The sequence below is a fragment of the Plecotus auritus genome (assembly GCF_963455305.1).
Source record: "Plecotus auritus genome assembly, chromosome: 5".
NCBI lineage: Eukaryota > Metazoa > Chordata > Mammalia > Chiroptera > Vespertilionidae > Plecotus > Plecotus auritus.
In genome coordinates this window covers 2,856,317-2,871,145 of record NC_137776.1, presented here as the reverse complement: position 1 = coordinate 2,871,145, position 14,829 = coordinate 2,856,317, and the positions used below count along the sequence as shown (strand labels likewise).

The window sequence follows — 14,829 nt, the reverse complement described above, 5'->3', positions numbered from 1 at the left end:
CATGAATATTCATGTGACTGGTACGATTTTTATATGTGCTGCGGAGGGTACGGAATAGGGAGATTCTGGCCCTGGGGATCTGTGGTTTCCTATGTATAAGATGAGATGATTGCTTAGAATGAAATTCAAATCACAGTTTGATTGTTATGCCCCCAAAGGCCATGTTAAAGGACATTGCACGTTGGGGTGTAGGACCCTGACGCTCAGCCCTTCCCTGTGACTCCTTAGACTTCCTGCTACATCCTGATCATCACCATCGCCAACATCGCCAACCTGGCCAGCACGGCCACCGCCATCACCATCCAGAGGGACTGGATTGTCGTGGTCGCAGGAGAAGACAGGAGCAGGCTAGCAGGTGCTGGGTTTTCTCTCTCCGCGATGGGTCATGGTAGGGTCACTTTTAATCAGCGATAAACAGGACTGTGAGCCTTCGTTTCTGGGTATTTCTTTTTTTAAAAAATATATTTCTTTTATTGATTTCAGAGAGGAAGGGAGAGGGAGAGAGAGAGAAACATCAACGATGAGAGAGAATCATTGATTGGCTGCCTCCAGCATGTCCCCCACTGGGGATTGAGCCCGCAATCCAGGCACGTGCCCTTGGCCGGACTCGAACCCGGGACCCTTCAGTCTGCAGGCCAACGCTCTATCCACTGAGCCAAACCAGCTAGGGCCGTTTCTGGGTATTTCTTAAGGACAAATTTAAAGGATCGTCTTTTTCTTACCGCATTATTGGTCTCAGTGCAAAGATTTATCTCCATGCTACCAAGTTAATCTATAGGATAACGAAGAACTTCTTTATTCTATGCAGACCTGGCAAAAGGAAGAACATTTCTTTTGAGCGGTTACTGTTTTTAAAGTTCTGTTAATGGTTTCTAAATGTTCACTTAATACTGAGAACATTGAAAATGTCACATGGGGTTCTATTGGCTATACTATGGATATGATGACCAGTACTTCCCAGTCATACTGTGGATATTATTTTTCTCCAAACCAAATAGGAACAACTTAATTCTAGGAGAGATTCTGTACGTTAGTTCCTTCTCCTTTAAAGTTATAACCTGTAACTTCTCTTACATTATATCTGATGGGATATAGTCGCTGTTACAAATACTAAGGAAATAGAGGAGAGAATACAGCTTTTAGGAAGCTTATAGTCTTAGTCCTTCATTAGAAAACATACACAAGAGGCCAAAGAAAGACTGAAGAATGCTTGCAAAGCTTCATGACCTGTTAGTCAGTATTCCCGGGGCTCAGCATACCCTGCCTCACTCAACACCCCCCACCTGCCCCTCACACAGCACAGAGACACCGACTGGATTGCTAATGACACAGGTAGAGGAGGAGGGCCACACCTATCTGCTGATCAGATCAGCTGAATCAACACTGAGATCATGCGAATCACAAGCACCTTGCCCAACCGTCCTGACAGACGAGAAGGGCGTTCCTCACGCCTTCACTAGCTTTTCTAGGGCACAGGAGGCAAGGTTAGTGCTGAGGTTCGCAAACATCTCTGACTGGACCGTGCGGTTTAAAAAAACAAAAAGAGATAGAAAGGAGTGGGTGGGAGAAGGAACCAGACCCGTGGGAGGGCTAGAAGGGAAGGAATTGCCGGAGTCATCCTTTGGGGTGGCAGAGCGATGCCGAGGTGGGAGGGTGCACACAGACGCAGTTAGCCCAGGCGAATCTGCCGCAGGGAGGTCTCCCCGGAGCTGAAGGCCGTTCTCATCGATTTTTCTTCCTGTGGCCATTTACCGAGAGAAAGTAATCGGTATCTCTCTCTGTCACGTTGAACTGTAAGATAAGTCTTTTTTAACGTACGAGTTTAGGTATGTAAGACATGTCCACGTTTTCGAGTTCAGAGGGCATACAAGGATATGTTTTTAAAATAATATATCTGATGGAATATATATTTGGGGGAGGGAAATTGATTTTTAAATGATTTTCTTTCCCTTATCTGAATTTCTTAACTCATTTTGACTCTGTGAAGTCCAAATAATCTGTAAAAAAAAAAAAAAGTATTGCGTAAAGACCAAGTTACTCAGAATCTTTACTTTTTTTTTTCTAAATATATAAACAAAACAAAGAAAAGAAAAGATACATAACTTTGTGGGATCTTTTTGACTGGGCCGCGATGAAGAATAACAGGAAATACATGACTGGCAGTTTCTCAGCTAGCTTTCTTTTATTTATTTATTTTTAAAAATGGAAATCAGAGAGAGAAAGGGAGAGGGAGAGAGAGCTAGAAACACCTCCTGCACGCCCCTCCCTGGGGATCGAGCCCACACCCCAGGCACGTGCCCTGACCTGGAATCCAGCCGTGACCTCCTGGTTCCTAGGGCGATGCTCAACCATGGGCCACACGGGCGGGCTCAGCTGTCTGTCTCTGTGTGGGGAATTCTTGCAGAGCCGAGGAAGCTAGGCCAGCCAGGCCGTTGTCTAACCTCTGGAGAGGCTCAGGTGGAAGGCAGGAAGGAAGGAAGCTGCCCGCATTAGCTTTTGGCCAGCAGTCCGGTTAGAGGCCCAAGGGAAGGAAGACCTTCGCCTTGACTTTCCTCAAGGTCTCACCCAAGACTCATGTTACTAGAAACCGTGTTTCAAAACAGCGTACAAAACCCTCCAGTCCTGAGGTCAGCAGGGGTCTCACCGTGCATTTTCGGTGCGGTTTCTGCTTTCAGGCAACGTTAAAGGACAACAAGAAGGGGTTAAAGAGCAACAGAAAAGGCAGAGTGAAGGAAAAAGAGAAGAGAGAGGAGGGGATTCCCGGTAGCTCTGAGCTTGTGTCTCTACACAGAGCCACCTCCTCCAGGCAGGAGTCATGCATGTGGTTCAAGCAAAGATTTAGGAGCTCAGCCGGGCAGGGATGTGGGTGCTCTGTGCGGGTGCTGTGCGGGTCCTGTGCGTGTGTGAGCCGGTGGAGGGGAAGGGATGTGTGTACAAAGAGGACAGGCGAGCTGTGTGCTAACTGCTCCCATTCCCTTTTCCCATTGTTTTTTTTTTATTATTATTGCTGACTGAATTAAAATGTCCCCCCCATGCTTCCCTCTCCACCAGCCCCCCCCCCCCCCCCGCCCCAGGCCTCCACCGCACTATTGTCTGTGTCCATGGCTGTGCCTATAGGCACACAGGCTTTGGTTCATCTTCTCGGGTCCCCCACCCCGCCCCACTGAGATCGGTCAGTCTTGATTTCAGAGGAGTTTTAAAGTTGGGAGTTCACACTGTGGGTACAGACAGGAGATCATGTCTGTGGAGGGCTGAACTCTTTATTTTTTTTTTTAATATATTTTATTGATTTTTTTACAGAGAGGAAGGAAGAGGGATAGAGAGTTAGAAACATCGATGAGAGAGAAACATCGATCAGCTGCCTCCTGCACACCCCCTACCGGGGATGTGCCCGCAACCAAGGTACATGCCCTTGACTGGAATCGAACCTGGGACCCTTCAGTCCGCAGGCCGACGCTCTATCCACTGAGCCAAACCGGTTTCGGCAGGGCTGAACACTTTAGAGTCTCAGGGGCACCAGGCTAAAGTAGAGCTGTTACCACCTGCCTTAGACAGCCGCAGGAAAGGCACTGTTCTCCACATAAATACTGTCCACTAATCTGCTAACTGATTTGTCCAGGCGCGTGGGTCAGGGTTTTATTGAAACATCCCCTTGTGCCCCTCAAACCTGTTTAAAACGCACGTCCTTCTCAGCAGACCTTTTGCTCCACCTGTTGCTTACCATGCTTTCCTCGTCCCTGAATCTCGCTTCATTAATAGCTTCGGGGTTTTTTCTCGCCCACCATCCTGAAGAAACATCTGCTGGTTAGCGTGGTCGAGTATGGCAGATACATTTCCTGTTTGAACTCCGTTGGCGAAAAATTGATTTCGTGTTTGATGTGTCCAAACCCGCTGGCTGCTATTTGCTCAGCAAATCTGCCGTTTTTAAATGATTCGTCTATGAGATGTCATATGCCCCGCGTTAACAGCCAGGGGCTGTTTAATGTCATGTTCGGTGTCACAGCTGCTGGAAACAGTTAAATGGGTTTTGAATGAGCACACACTTGTCTGTTTGCATAGCATTTGTAAAGAGGGCATGTTTGCACATTGGGGCGACCGGTTCGAGCCTGGGACCCGTGAAACGATTAGGTCTTTAAAAAAGCTGTTATCGAACTCATTCTGCTTCAGAGAAACAAAAGCTTCTGACACTAGATTACACCCAGACGTCACTCCGTGCCCAATAGAATGTAGGAGAGAGGCCGTGGCACAGGCAGTTTCCTGCTACTTGAACACTGAGAGGTGAGAGAGCAACCAGTTATGGTCACCAACTTGTTCTGGGCCTTCCAGACCCGAGGCCTTATCTTCCTGAGAGCTGGGATTCCCATGGCTGAGTGATTTGGATGAGTGCTACGTGCTTCTGTCGGCGCAGCAGCTGGACGTGTGTTCGTGGGGGCGGGTGGGAGGCGGGGAACCTCTTCTAACGTGGTCCTGGCTGCGATCGGAGAACCGCCTTTGCCTCTGGGGGGAAAGGTGACGTGTCAAAGTTCTCCTGTTATCACAGCGGCGCCCCACACTGCGGGGCCTAATGGAAGGCAATTCAGGAGCGGGAGGAACGGGGCAGGAGCGAAGGCAATGTCCCCTCCTGCCCTGCGGTCACGCCTGGCTTTCCCCGCAGGCTGATAGGCCGGCCTCATTAATTCCCACTCGGTGAGATAGGGCATGAGACAGTCGGTCGTTTTCCTGACTTCTCTCCTTCGCTCCTCCTGTCCTCCCCTCTGACTCAGCGGCACGTCCCCGTGGTCACGGCCTCGGCCTTGCCACCAGCACGGACTCCTCCCTCCCGTAATCTCGGCCGTGGGCACCCACATCTTGAAGGGCCACCTCGTATGTTTCCAGCTCACTCCTCGGGGACCCCAGCCCCGGCAATCCTCCCGCCTGGTCGTTACCTACCAGTCATTAGTTCCACCACCTTTGCCCGTGTCTGACCCCTCTCGTCTCCCCCGCCTCCCCAGCTTAGATTCCAGGGTCCCATGGCCATCGCTCAGCTGGCCTCCCCCCTCTGTCACTGTCTTTTTATAAGACCCTGGGGAAGTCCACCTCTCACAGCAGAACATGGAGAGACGCACCCAACCTCGCTCACCGTTCTTCAAATCCATGACCATCGGGTGCGAGTTGGCCCTTTCGCACCATTTTCTCTGCTCCCTGCCCCCCACCCCCCTTCCTAAGGGGCGATTCCATGACGCCTCCCTTGTCCGCACATGGTCAGGAGCTCCTCCCCCGTTCTCGCGTTCACCCCCCACCTTGCTTGTGTTTTACTGGGAAAATGGGAGAAGTGAGAGGGGAAATTCCAGTGCTCCCGGCAGCACAGCGCTCTTTCCACCCGGACGTGGCGCCGGACGGACGCGTGGCCCACGCGCCTGTGGGTGCTCCTGTCGGAGAACACTCTGCCACCGGGGCCGTGGCTGCCCTCTGCACCTGCTCGTCCACGGTGCCATTCCCGTTAGAGCACAGAAACAGGCTGTCCTCTTTCTCCTCTTCATATGCCTCCCCGTCTTGCCCTAGCTGGTGTGGCTCAGTGGAGAGTGTTGGCCCATAGACTGAAGGGTCCTGGGTTAGGTTCTGGTCAAGGGCAAATACCTCGGTTGCAGGCTCCATCCTGGCCCTGGTCGGGGCTCAGGCGGGAGGCAACTGATCGATTGTTTCTCTCGCATCGATGTTTCTCTCTCTGTGTCTCTCCCGCTCCCTTCCACTCTGTCTAAAAATCAATGGGAAAATATTCCCGGGTGAGATGAACAACAACACATCCTTCTCTTTACCCACCTTCCTTTTTTTTTTTTTTTTTAAATATATTTTATTGATTTTTTACAGAGAGGAAGGGAGAGGGACAGAGAGCTAGAAACATCGATGAGAGAGAAACATCGATCAGCTGCCTCCTGCACGCCTCCTACTGGGGATGTGCCCGCAACCAAGGTCCATGCCCTTGACCGGAATCAAATCTGGGACCCTTCAGTCCACAGGCTGACGCTCTAAACTGGTTAGGGGATGGCATCAGTCTCTTAAGTCAACTTCAGCCAAGCACTTGTCCTCCCTGCTCCCCCAGAACGGCCCTTTGTGAAGTCCCCAGTACCTGCCCTGTGACCAACCTCGAGTTTCTGCTCAGGGCGCGTTTTCCTGACGTAGCAGCAGCACTTCCTAGCTGATGACTCCCTCATCTTTGAAGCACTGTTACCTCTGAGCTGCTGGGGCACCATCTCTCCTGGTCTTTCTCCTGTTGGACTAGTTCCTCCTCATCTTCCTGACTTCCAGACAGCGGCGTGCCTGGGACTCAGTTTTCAGACCTTTTCTCTTCTTTTTTAAAAATATATTTTATTGATTTTTTTTTTTTTTTTTTTTACAGAGAGGGAGAGGGATAGAGAGTGAGAAGTATCGATGAGAGAGAAACATTGATCAGCTGCCTCCCGCACACCCCCTACTGGGGATGTGCCCGCAACCAAGGTACATGCCCTTGACCGGAATTGAACCTGCGACCCTTCAGTCCGCAGGCCGATGCTCTATCCACTGAGCCAAACGGGTTAGGGCCCTTTTCTCTTCTTGATCTACACTCACTGCCTTGGCGACCTCATTTAGTCTCATTACATTTAAAACCCACCAGCTGATGCATTCCGAATCTGGTGCCTACTTCTTCTCTAAACGCACATGCATGTGCTTGCCTGCCTGATGTGGCCTCCTCAATGTCAGTGGTCCTGTCAGAACCAAAGTCTCTAGAACCCAATGTTGCTTCTTTTGCCCCAAATGGAATTCTTCTGAAGAGGCGATTCCTCATTCTCTTTATAGTGCCGAAGGGGCCCGGCTCATCACAGGCATTTAATTAATGTTTATGGGGGGAAAAAACGAATGGAGACTCACAATTGTATTCATTTTGAAAGCTGATATTATCCCATTTTCTACAATCCCAAGGGAATCATGATTTTTGAAGAACATTTATTATGACTTGATCCGAACAACAAATACTTTTTGAAGAAAATGGTTATGGTTTGCTGAGAGAGCGCTTTTACAGATTTACACGCGTGGCCTCCGCACTGGTGCTGTGTTGGAGGCAGCCTCCATGGCCGTAGACTTACCCGCGGCTTTCGCCTACCCCTGTAGATATGAACGCCACCGTGCGCAGGATCGACCAGTTAACCAACATCTTGGCGCCCATGGCCGTTGGCCAGATTATGACCTTTGGCTCCGCGGTCATCGGCTGTGGCTTCATTTCCGGATGGAACCTGGTGTCCATGTGCGTGGAGTACTTCCTGCTCTGGAAGGTTTACCAGAAGACCCCCGCGTTAGCTGTGAAAGCCGCTCTTAAAGTGGAGGAGGCTGAGCTGAAACAGCTGAATTTACACAAAGGTAAATCCAACACATCGGTCAGTCCTTTCACGCAGATGTCCAGGCCTTGAATGGTGGGGAGACCAGACTTTTTAATGTATATCAGATTTCATTACCCCCGAAGGCCTGCATGAGGCTACATATGTCGCTTCGGTGGGTGAGTCACCACCCAGGCTTTTGAGCTTGTGAGGAAGGGCTCTCAGGCTGGAATGGGACCCCTCCCTGGCCCCTTTCCTTCCTGTGAGCAGTAGACATGGAGGGGCAACTAACTGAGAGATGGCTGAGCAAAGCAGAGCCACGGAGCGGGAAGAAAGACGGGGAGAGCAGAATGCCGAGGCGTTACACGCCATTGGGGCGCTTTGTAGGACAGCGGAAGGCAGTGAGGGCCTGAAGGTGGGTATTCCCCAAGGAGAGGAAGATGGGCCTCCAGACAATGGAGCCTGACCAGGTCCCCCCAAATCCGATGCTTTGTTCGCCCACACAACCACCGTGCTTGTCTCTGAGGTGGCCCCCTGAGGGTCCGTGTCCTATCAGAACCAAAGTCTCTAGAACCACCAGACATTTCTTCTTTTGCCCCAAACTGGGTTCTTCTGAAGAGGCGATTCTCCGTTCTCTCTATCCTGCCGAGGGGGCCAGGCCCATCACAGGCATTTAATAAACGTTGGTGTCTCATAGTGTTACTTCGGTGGGAGTCGAATTTCAAAGAGCAAGTGCGATCGAAATCAATGGCACCTTGTTTATGCAACACATTTGCCCCCCCCCCCCTTGGAGCTGGTTCCTGGGCCGTGATGCCCCGATGAGCAGAAGAGAATGCCTATTGTGCTGTAGTCGCCCAAGGTCCCCACGGGGGCGGGAAAGAGGAGGAGAAAAATACTGAGTGAAACAACTGCCCGCCCCCCCGCCTCTGCCCTCAATGAGTGATGTGTTTTGTTCACAGAAACTGAGCCAAAACCCCTGGAGTCCACGCACCTGATGGGGGACAAAGACCTCGCGGTGCACACGCTGGAGCCGGAGCCGGAGCCCAGCTGCGCCAACCAGCTGGCCGAGCCCTTCCGCACGTTCCGGGACGGCTGGGTCTCCTACTCCCGGCAGCCGGTGTTCCTGGCCGGCCTGGGGCTCGCCTTCCTCTACATGACGGTGCTGGGCTTCGACTGCATCACCACGGGCTACGCCTACACGCAGGGCCTGAGCGGCTCGGTGCTCAGCCTGCTGATGGGCGCCTCGGCCGTCACGGGCATCCTGGGCACCGTGGCCTTCACGGGGCTGCGGCGCAGGTGCGGCCTGGTGCGCACCGGGCTCATCTCGGGGTGCGCGCAGCTCTCCTGCCTGGTGCTGTGCGTGGTCTCCGTGTTCATGCCAGGCAGCCCGCTGGACCTGACCGTGTCCCCCTTCCAGGACATCCGCTCCAGGTTCATCCAGGCCGAGCCCCTGCCCGCCTTGCCCACGGGCGCCCCCGGCCCCCTCCTCCCCACGGGCAGCCCCGCGGCCAACGGCTCCGTGACCACCCTCGCCGCCCCCGAGGTGGAGCTGGGGCTGAGCGCAGAGTCCGTCCTCTCCGTCAGCCTGCTGTTCGCGGGCGTCATTGCTGCTAGGATCGGTGAGTCCGCCTCGGGGAGCGAGCCCAGGCGCCTGCGGTAGCATCGCCCTGTGAACCAGGAGGTCAGGGTTCGATCCCGGTCAGGGCACAGGCCCGGGCTGTAGGCTAGATCCCTAGTGGGGGGCGTGCAGGAGGCAGCCGATCCATGATTCTCTGTCGTCATGGATGTTTCTCTTTCTCCCTTTCCCTTCTTCTCTGAGATCAGTAAAAAGATATAGGAGAATAAAATGAAGTGCCTGCAATATGGGTTCAGAGAATTCACCAATATTCCATGGTGTTAATATAAGCAGAATTCACTGTTCACCCTGATGTGTAACAGTCTTTCCTAATGACATTTTCATAGTTTAAAAAGTATATTTGTGCTTTTATACAACATGGTTAGAGCTTGAAATTTTTTCCTGAATGCATATTTTAAGTATTGCTGCTTTAACGTTACTAATTAACTCCTAAAAAGAGATTAGCGATGCTAATTATACTGCCTTTTAGTAATTAGAGTCTTTGTGTGGCTATAACGCTCCCGTAGAGCTGTAATTTGGAGAATGTTTCTACGGTACAAGGCAAAAAGATAAGCAGATAAGTTGGTGGGTGTTTTTGGTTTAAATTTTGAAAAAAGACATGGCAGTTAGGGAAAAAATTGTCCAAAGCTTCCTCTAGCCGATGTGTATTCTATACTTTGCCAAACAAATGGATTTACAGCTCTGGAAGGCAACCTAGTGTAAAGACTTCGTACAAAGCAAAAGGTAAGTAATCATTAATAGAGTACCGATGGGTTATTCTGGAAATGAAACCCTATTTTTATCTTCTGGTACAGAGCAGTTTATTAATTTATCAGAGACATTAATATTCCAAGTGAGACAGCTTTATTGCAGGGGCTTTAGAACCCAAGCAGTAAAGGTAATAATGGTTTAACGTTTCCTTACACTTTAATCATGACAATATGTAGGTCAGTCCATGTAAACTTGAAAAATACCAGTACAGTCATGCGCTGCTTACCGAGGTGGAAACGTGCTGAGAAGTGTGTCGGGAGGCGGTTTGGTTGTGTGAGCATGAAGGAGCGCCTTACCCACACCTCGTGGCATGGCCTGCTATCCACCAGGCTGGATGGCACAGCCTGTGAATCGTAGCCTCCAAGCCTGCACAGCACGCTACTGTGCAAAACACCAGATTAAAGCAAGCACCAGAGAAAGTGACGCAACCAAGAGACACGGTAACTTGAGACGTGCCAGCATAACACGATACACTGTCTCACAGCAAACTTTTATTTTTTATCTTTTTTATTGATGTCAGAGAGGAAGGGGGAGAGAGAGAGAGAGAGAGAGAGAGAGAGAGAGAGAGAAACATCAATGATGAGAGAGAATAATTGATTGGCTGCCTCCTGCACACCCCCCTACTGGGGATCCAGGAGGGAATACAACCTTGACTTCCTGGGTCATAGGTTGAGCGTCACTCAAACCACTGACCCACACCGTCCGGGCAAACTTTTTTTCTTAATAAGCAGGAAGAGAACATTTTAAAATAAGGAGAAAAGGTTGGTATAGTGAATACATAGACCAATAACATAGTCATGGATTGTCATCATCAAGTATTATGTACTGTGCGTAACTGAACGTGCTGTATTTTCTACATCCGTCAGTGCAGTGGGTGTGTTTACACCAGCATCCTCCAAACGTGTAACACATCTCGCTACCATGTCACCATGGCGGTGATGTCACCAGGCAATAGGAATTTTTCAGCTCTAGTAGAATCTTGTGGGGCCACCATTGAATATGTGGTTTGTCATTGACCATAACATCATCATTGTTTGGCACGTGACTGCACTGAGGATGGAATTATGTCTGTGATTTCAGAGCTTTCCTTTCACAGCATGAATAATCAGAGAAACAGAATTAAGAAGTTTGTAGAGTCGACTTATTTTTGTCGGGTGGCTATAAATATCATTTCTTAGAGCCACTAGTAACCCAGTACTATTTCTTAATGAAAAGTAATTCTCTAAGGGCAAGGCTGTGATCAATATGCATGTGGTGGCTTTAAAGTAAGGGGGCTAACATGTGACTTTGTCACGTGTCAACGGGTTTTCAACCTATAAATCGGAAACCTATGGCTATAAATTCTAGAGCTTGACCGTCTCTAAAAAAAAAATATTCTTCATTACAGGCCTTTGGTCCTTTGATTTAACTGTGACACAGTTGCTGCAAGAAAATGTCATTGAGTCGGAAAGAGGCATTATAAACGGTGTGCAGAACTCCATGAACTACCTTCTCGACCTCCTGCACTTCATCATGGTCATCCTGGCCCCCAACCCCGAGGCCTTCGGCCTGCTCGTGCTCATCTCCGTCTCCTTCGTGGCCATGGGCCACGTCATGTATTTCCGATTCGCCCAGAAGACCCTGGGCAGCGAGCTCTTCGCCTGTGGTCCTGTTGAAAAAGAAGCTGCGGGTGAAAATCAAGCTTCTACGTCTGTTGTGTGAGCCGGTCTCCCCGGCTGGTCGCTGTTACTAGATCACATAGAGCGCACGCTTGTTTTGTGCTTGGCCGGGTGTCCCTCTCTGGTTTTACCACCACGGTGTCTGGAAGGCTAACAGCTGTTTAGGAAACCTCCGTCATCTGAGTGAACGGGTTCGCTTCCCTTCCATTTAAGGATGGGGAAAAAAATAGGACAAGAAAAAGAGTCTAAATATGGAGACTAAAATGGCCCATACACTGATTTTCTCCTATTTCTCCCGAGTAGAGAAAATTTTCCATGAAAGAGTGGCGAGCCGGGTGAATTAAGTTAATTTTTGGCAGATATTTATTCTCTGCAGTAGAATTCAGATGTCAGTTTGCCCCAAGACTCACTCTTGTTCAAGTCTGGCTAACTTACTTTTCTTTGTATTGTTATTCCATTATAAAAACCAATTCCCCTCCAAGCAGGAAGATGAACGTTTCATAACCAGTGTTATCCTCACGGATCCTGTCAATCTTGAGGGGTTTCTGTAAATGTGGAAAACAACGTATTTCAGTAGAATTCTCTAACAGGGTTGTGGTTGAACTTTAGAGAGCACCTTGGCGTTGTTATTATCAGAGAGGGCAACATACCGTATTAACCTACGCAGCACTCTGTAAAATGCTAATCCGCCGCAGGTAGAGCGACGCTGTGCCGTAGATTTATAACACTGAATGCATAATGACTTCAACGCGCCAACAGTCTGGCCACACCAGCGCCAAGCTTGAAAGTCACACCGAAGGGCAAAGATCTGGAGGTAACTCCCGCCACCCTCACTGACCTCCTCTCTCCGCCTCGGAGGGAGGCTGCTTGCTGCCCGCAGGCAGGGTGGAGAAAGCAGGCCCGCACCGCACGGGGAAGGGAAAGGCTTTGTGTTGTCCGTCACGTGACTTGTTAGGAGCACACGGGGGTAGAGCATTTTTCCCCTTCCTTGTTTGTACCCAGGAGCTATTTTTACCCAGTCACAGAGCAAGACTGTCCCTAAATGAATTCCTTTCAAATGTCTCTGAGAAGCACGGAGGGGGGGGGGGGGGAAGACGTTTGTATATATTTTCAAAAACTGTTTGGCGAGTCCTTTTGCAACATGCCAGCACCAGCAGGCACTCTGCCTTAACGTTCATGCACTTTCGTGGGGACGGCAGTCCGTCGCTCTGAGCACTTTCCTAATCCTTGAGGTCGAGTCTTTCTCTTCTCCTTTTCTAGGGTATGTCATGATTTGCTACGTTGTAAAATCTTTGTAAGATATTTCTATATAAAACTATTTTGAAACTCTCCCTGGCTTTGGCCTCAATTGTGTCCTTTAATTTTTTGAAAACACTGTGTGTTGTCTCCGGTCCTCTGTTCTGATCATGTGTTTTGTTCTCTGAGAGGGGCTGCAGCCTCACAGGGACTCCTCCTGGCAGCGTGGCCCTGGTGGAGGGTGGCTCGGGTGGGACTAGCGGGCACGAGGCCGGCCCTCTTGCTTGGACCTGGAGAAGCCACGTGAAGCTCTCCAAGTTCTCTGTTCTCTTCCGTGAACTGCGGACGGTAGCATAGAACCAGCTCTGCCTACCTCCCCGCTGTCCTGGTGGAGTCAAACCCAACGGAAGCACTTTGGGGCCTGGAGGACGGGTAGTCCTATGTTACTGGAAGCGGAGCCCAGCTCAGGACAGTTAAAAGAGATTCCTCCCAGCCGACGTGGCTCAGAGGTTGAGTATGGACTTACGAACCAGGAGGTCACGGTTCCATTCCCGGCCAGGGCACATGCCTGGATTTCGGGCTCCATCCTCAGCAGGGGGCGTGCAGGAGGCAGCCCATCCGTGATTCCCTCTCATCATGGATGTTTCTCCTTTCCTCTCTGAAATCGGTAAAAATATATTTAAAAAAAAAAACTACACAGATTCCTGCTGATGGTCCCGAGAACAGAGCCACCGTCTGTATTCACAACACATGTTTGCTGATCGGTGCCCCCACGTACGGGTCCGGGGTGCAGCCGTGACTGACACAGGATCAGAGGCGCCTTTTCTTCCCCCTAAATTGGGAGCTGGGGAACCTGTGGCCTCACCCGCAGCTCCTGCTCTGCTCGTGACCCCTGAAGCCACTGCAGGGGCCTCGGTTGGGCTGCCGCTGCCTGGAGGCCGGCACTGGCTCTCCCAGGGGCGGAGCCGGGGCTGGAGAGCCGCCCTGAGTGTCTGCAGCTGTGCTGAGGGCCTTCGACCTTGTGAAATGAATAGGAGCATGGCAGCCAAAGGCTCCGCTCCTGAGGCGGGCCCTGTGCCAGCTGTGGGCCCGGAGAGAGGGGGCCTGTGTGGGGGGCAGGAGCGGGACGTTGCAGAGTTCGGAGGAGTGTTCACAGCTGCCCCTTCTCTTCCCGGAGTGAGTGCGTTCCGGGCAGGAAGAGGAGGGGCGCGGGGGAGAGGCTGCTGGGCTGGGCGGCCTTGGCTGCTGATCCCCAAGGGCACAGAGGAGGACGGGGTAGGGGACGAGGTGGGCACCGCTCTGGTGTGTTCCTAAACGGGAGGACGGACTCCCATACGGGCAGGGCCAATCGGCTAATCCGAACGAGTGGAGTAGGTCAGATGCAGGAAAACAGTCTTTCCGTTAACACGTCGGTGCATTTCACAAAAGTATCACGTTCAAGTGTTTCCACTTAAAAACAAATCCCTCACCTCTTTTTTTTTTTTAAATATATTTTATTGGTATTTTACAGAGAGGAAAGGAGAGGGATAGAGAGCTAGAAACATCGATGAGAGAGAAACATCCATCAGCTGCCTCCTGCACACCTCCCACTGGGGATGTGCCCGCAACCAAGGTACATGCCCTTGACCGGAATCGAACTTGGGACCCTTCAGTCCGCAGGCCGACGCTCTATCCACTGAGCCAAACCGGTTTCGGCTCACCTCTTTTTTTAAAAAAAATGTATTTTTACTGATTTCAGAGAGGAAGGGAGAAAGAGAGGAAACATCCATGATGAGAGAGAATCACGGATGGGCTGCCTCCGGCGCACCCCGCCCTGGGGATCCAGCCCACAACCCGGGCCTGTGCCCTGACTGGGAATCAAGCCATGACCTCCTGGTTCCTCGGTCCAGGCTCAACCCCTGAGCCACGCCGGCTGGGCCCTCACTTTGCTTTCCTGCTTCTTTCTATCCCAGGCGGACTTCTTACTGTGGTTATTCAAATATTTCAACATGGATACCCTTTGTTTGCCTGCCAAACACAGGCACGCTAGCTATATTCTCTCCCATAAGGAAATGTGCATGACCCTCTCCCCCTTTTATTTCCTTGAAACATTTGGCTCCCTTGATATTCCTTTTTGTTACTGAGCCCCCTTTATTGAAACAGGGAAGATAAGGGTGTAAGTAAGAAATGACTTTCCTATTCACCAGAAGCCAAAAAGCAATGCCTGAGGGGCTGTGGGGAG

General features: G+C 50.8%; 1 protein-coding gene across 1 annotated transcript in view; it reads left to right on the top strand.

Moving 5' to 3' along the window:
- SLC40A1 (solute carrier family 40 member 1) overlaps positions 1-12,704 on the top strand; it is a 21,186-nt gene extending 8,482 nt beyond the window's left edge. The window contains exons 4-7 of the mRNA XM_080671122.1: positions 229-355; positions 7,126-7,371; positions 8,288-8,947; positions 11,102-12,704. Of these exons, the coding sequence (XP_080527248.1) occupies positions 229-355; positions 7,126-7,371; positions 8,288-8,947; positions 11,102-11,415 (1,347 nt within the window). The 3' untranslated portion in view covers positions 11,416-12,704. The remainder of the gene's footprint in view (positions 1-228; positions 356-7,125; positions 7,372-8,287; positions 8,948-11,101) is intronic.
- The last annotated feature ends 2,125 nt before the right edge of the window (positions 12,705-14,829 follow it).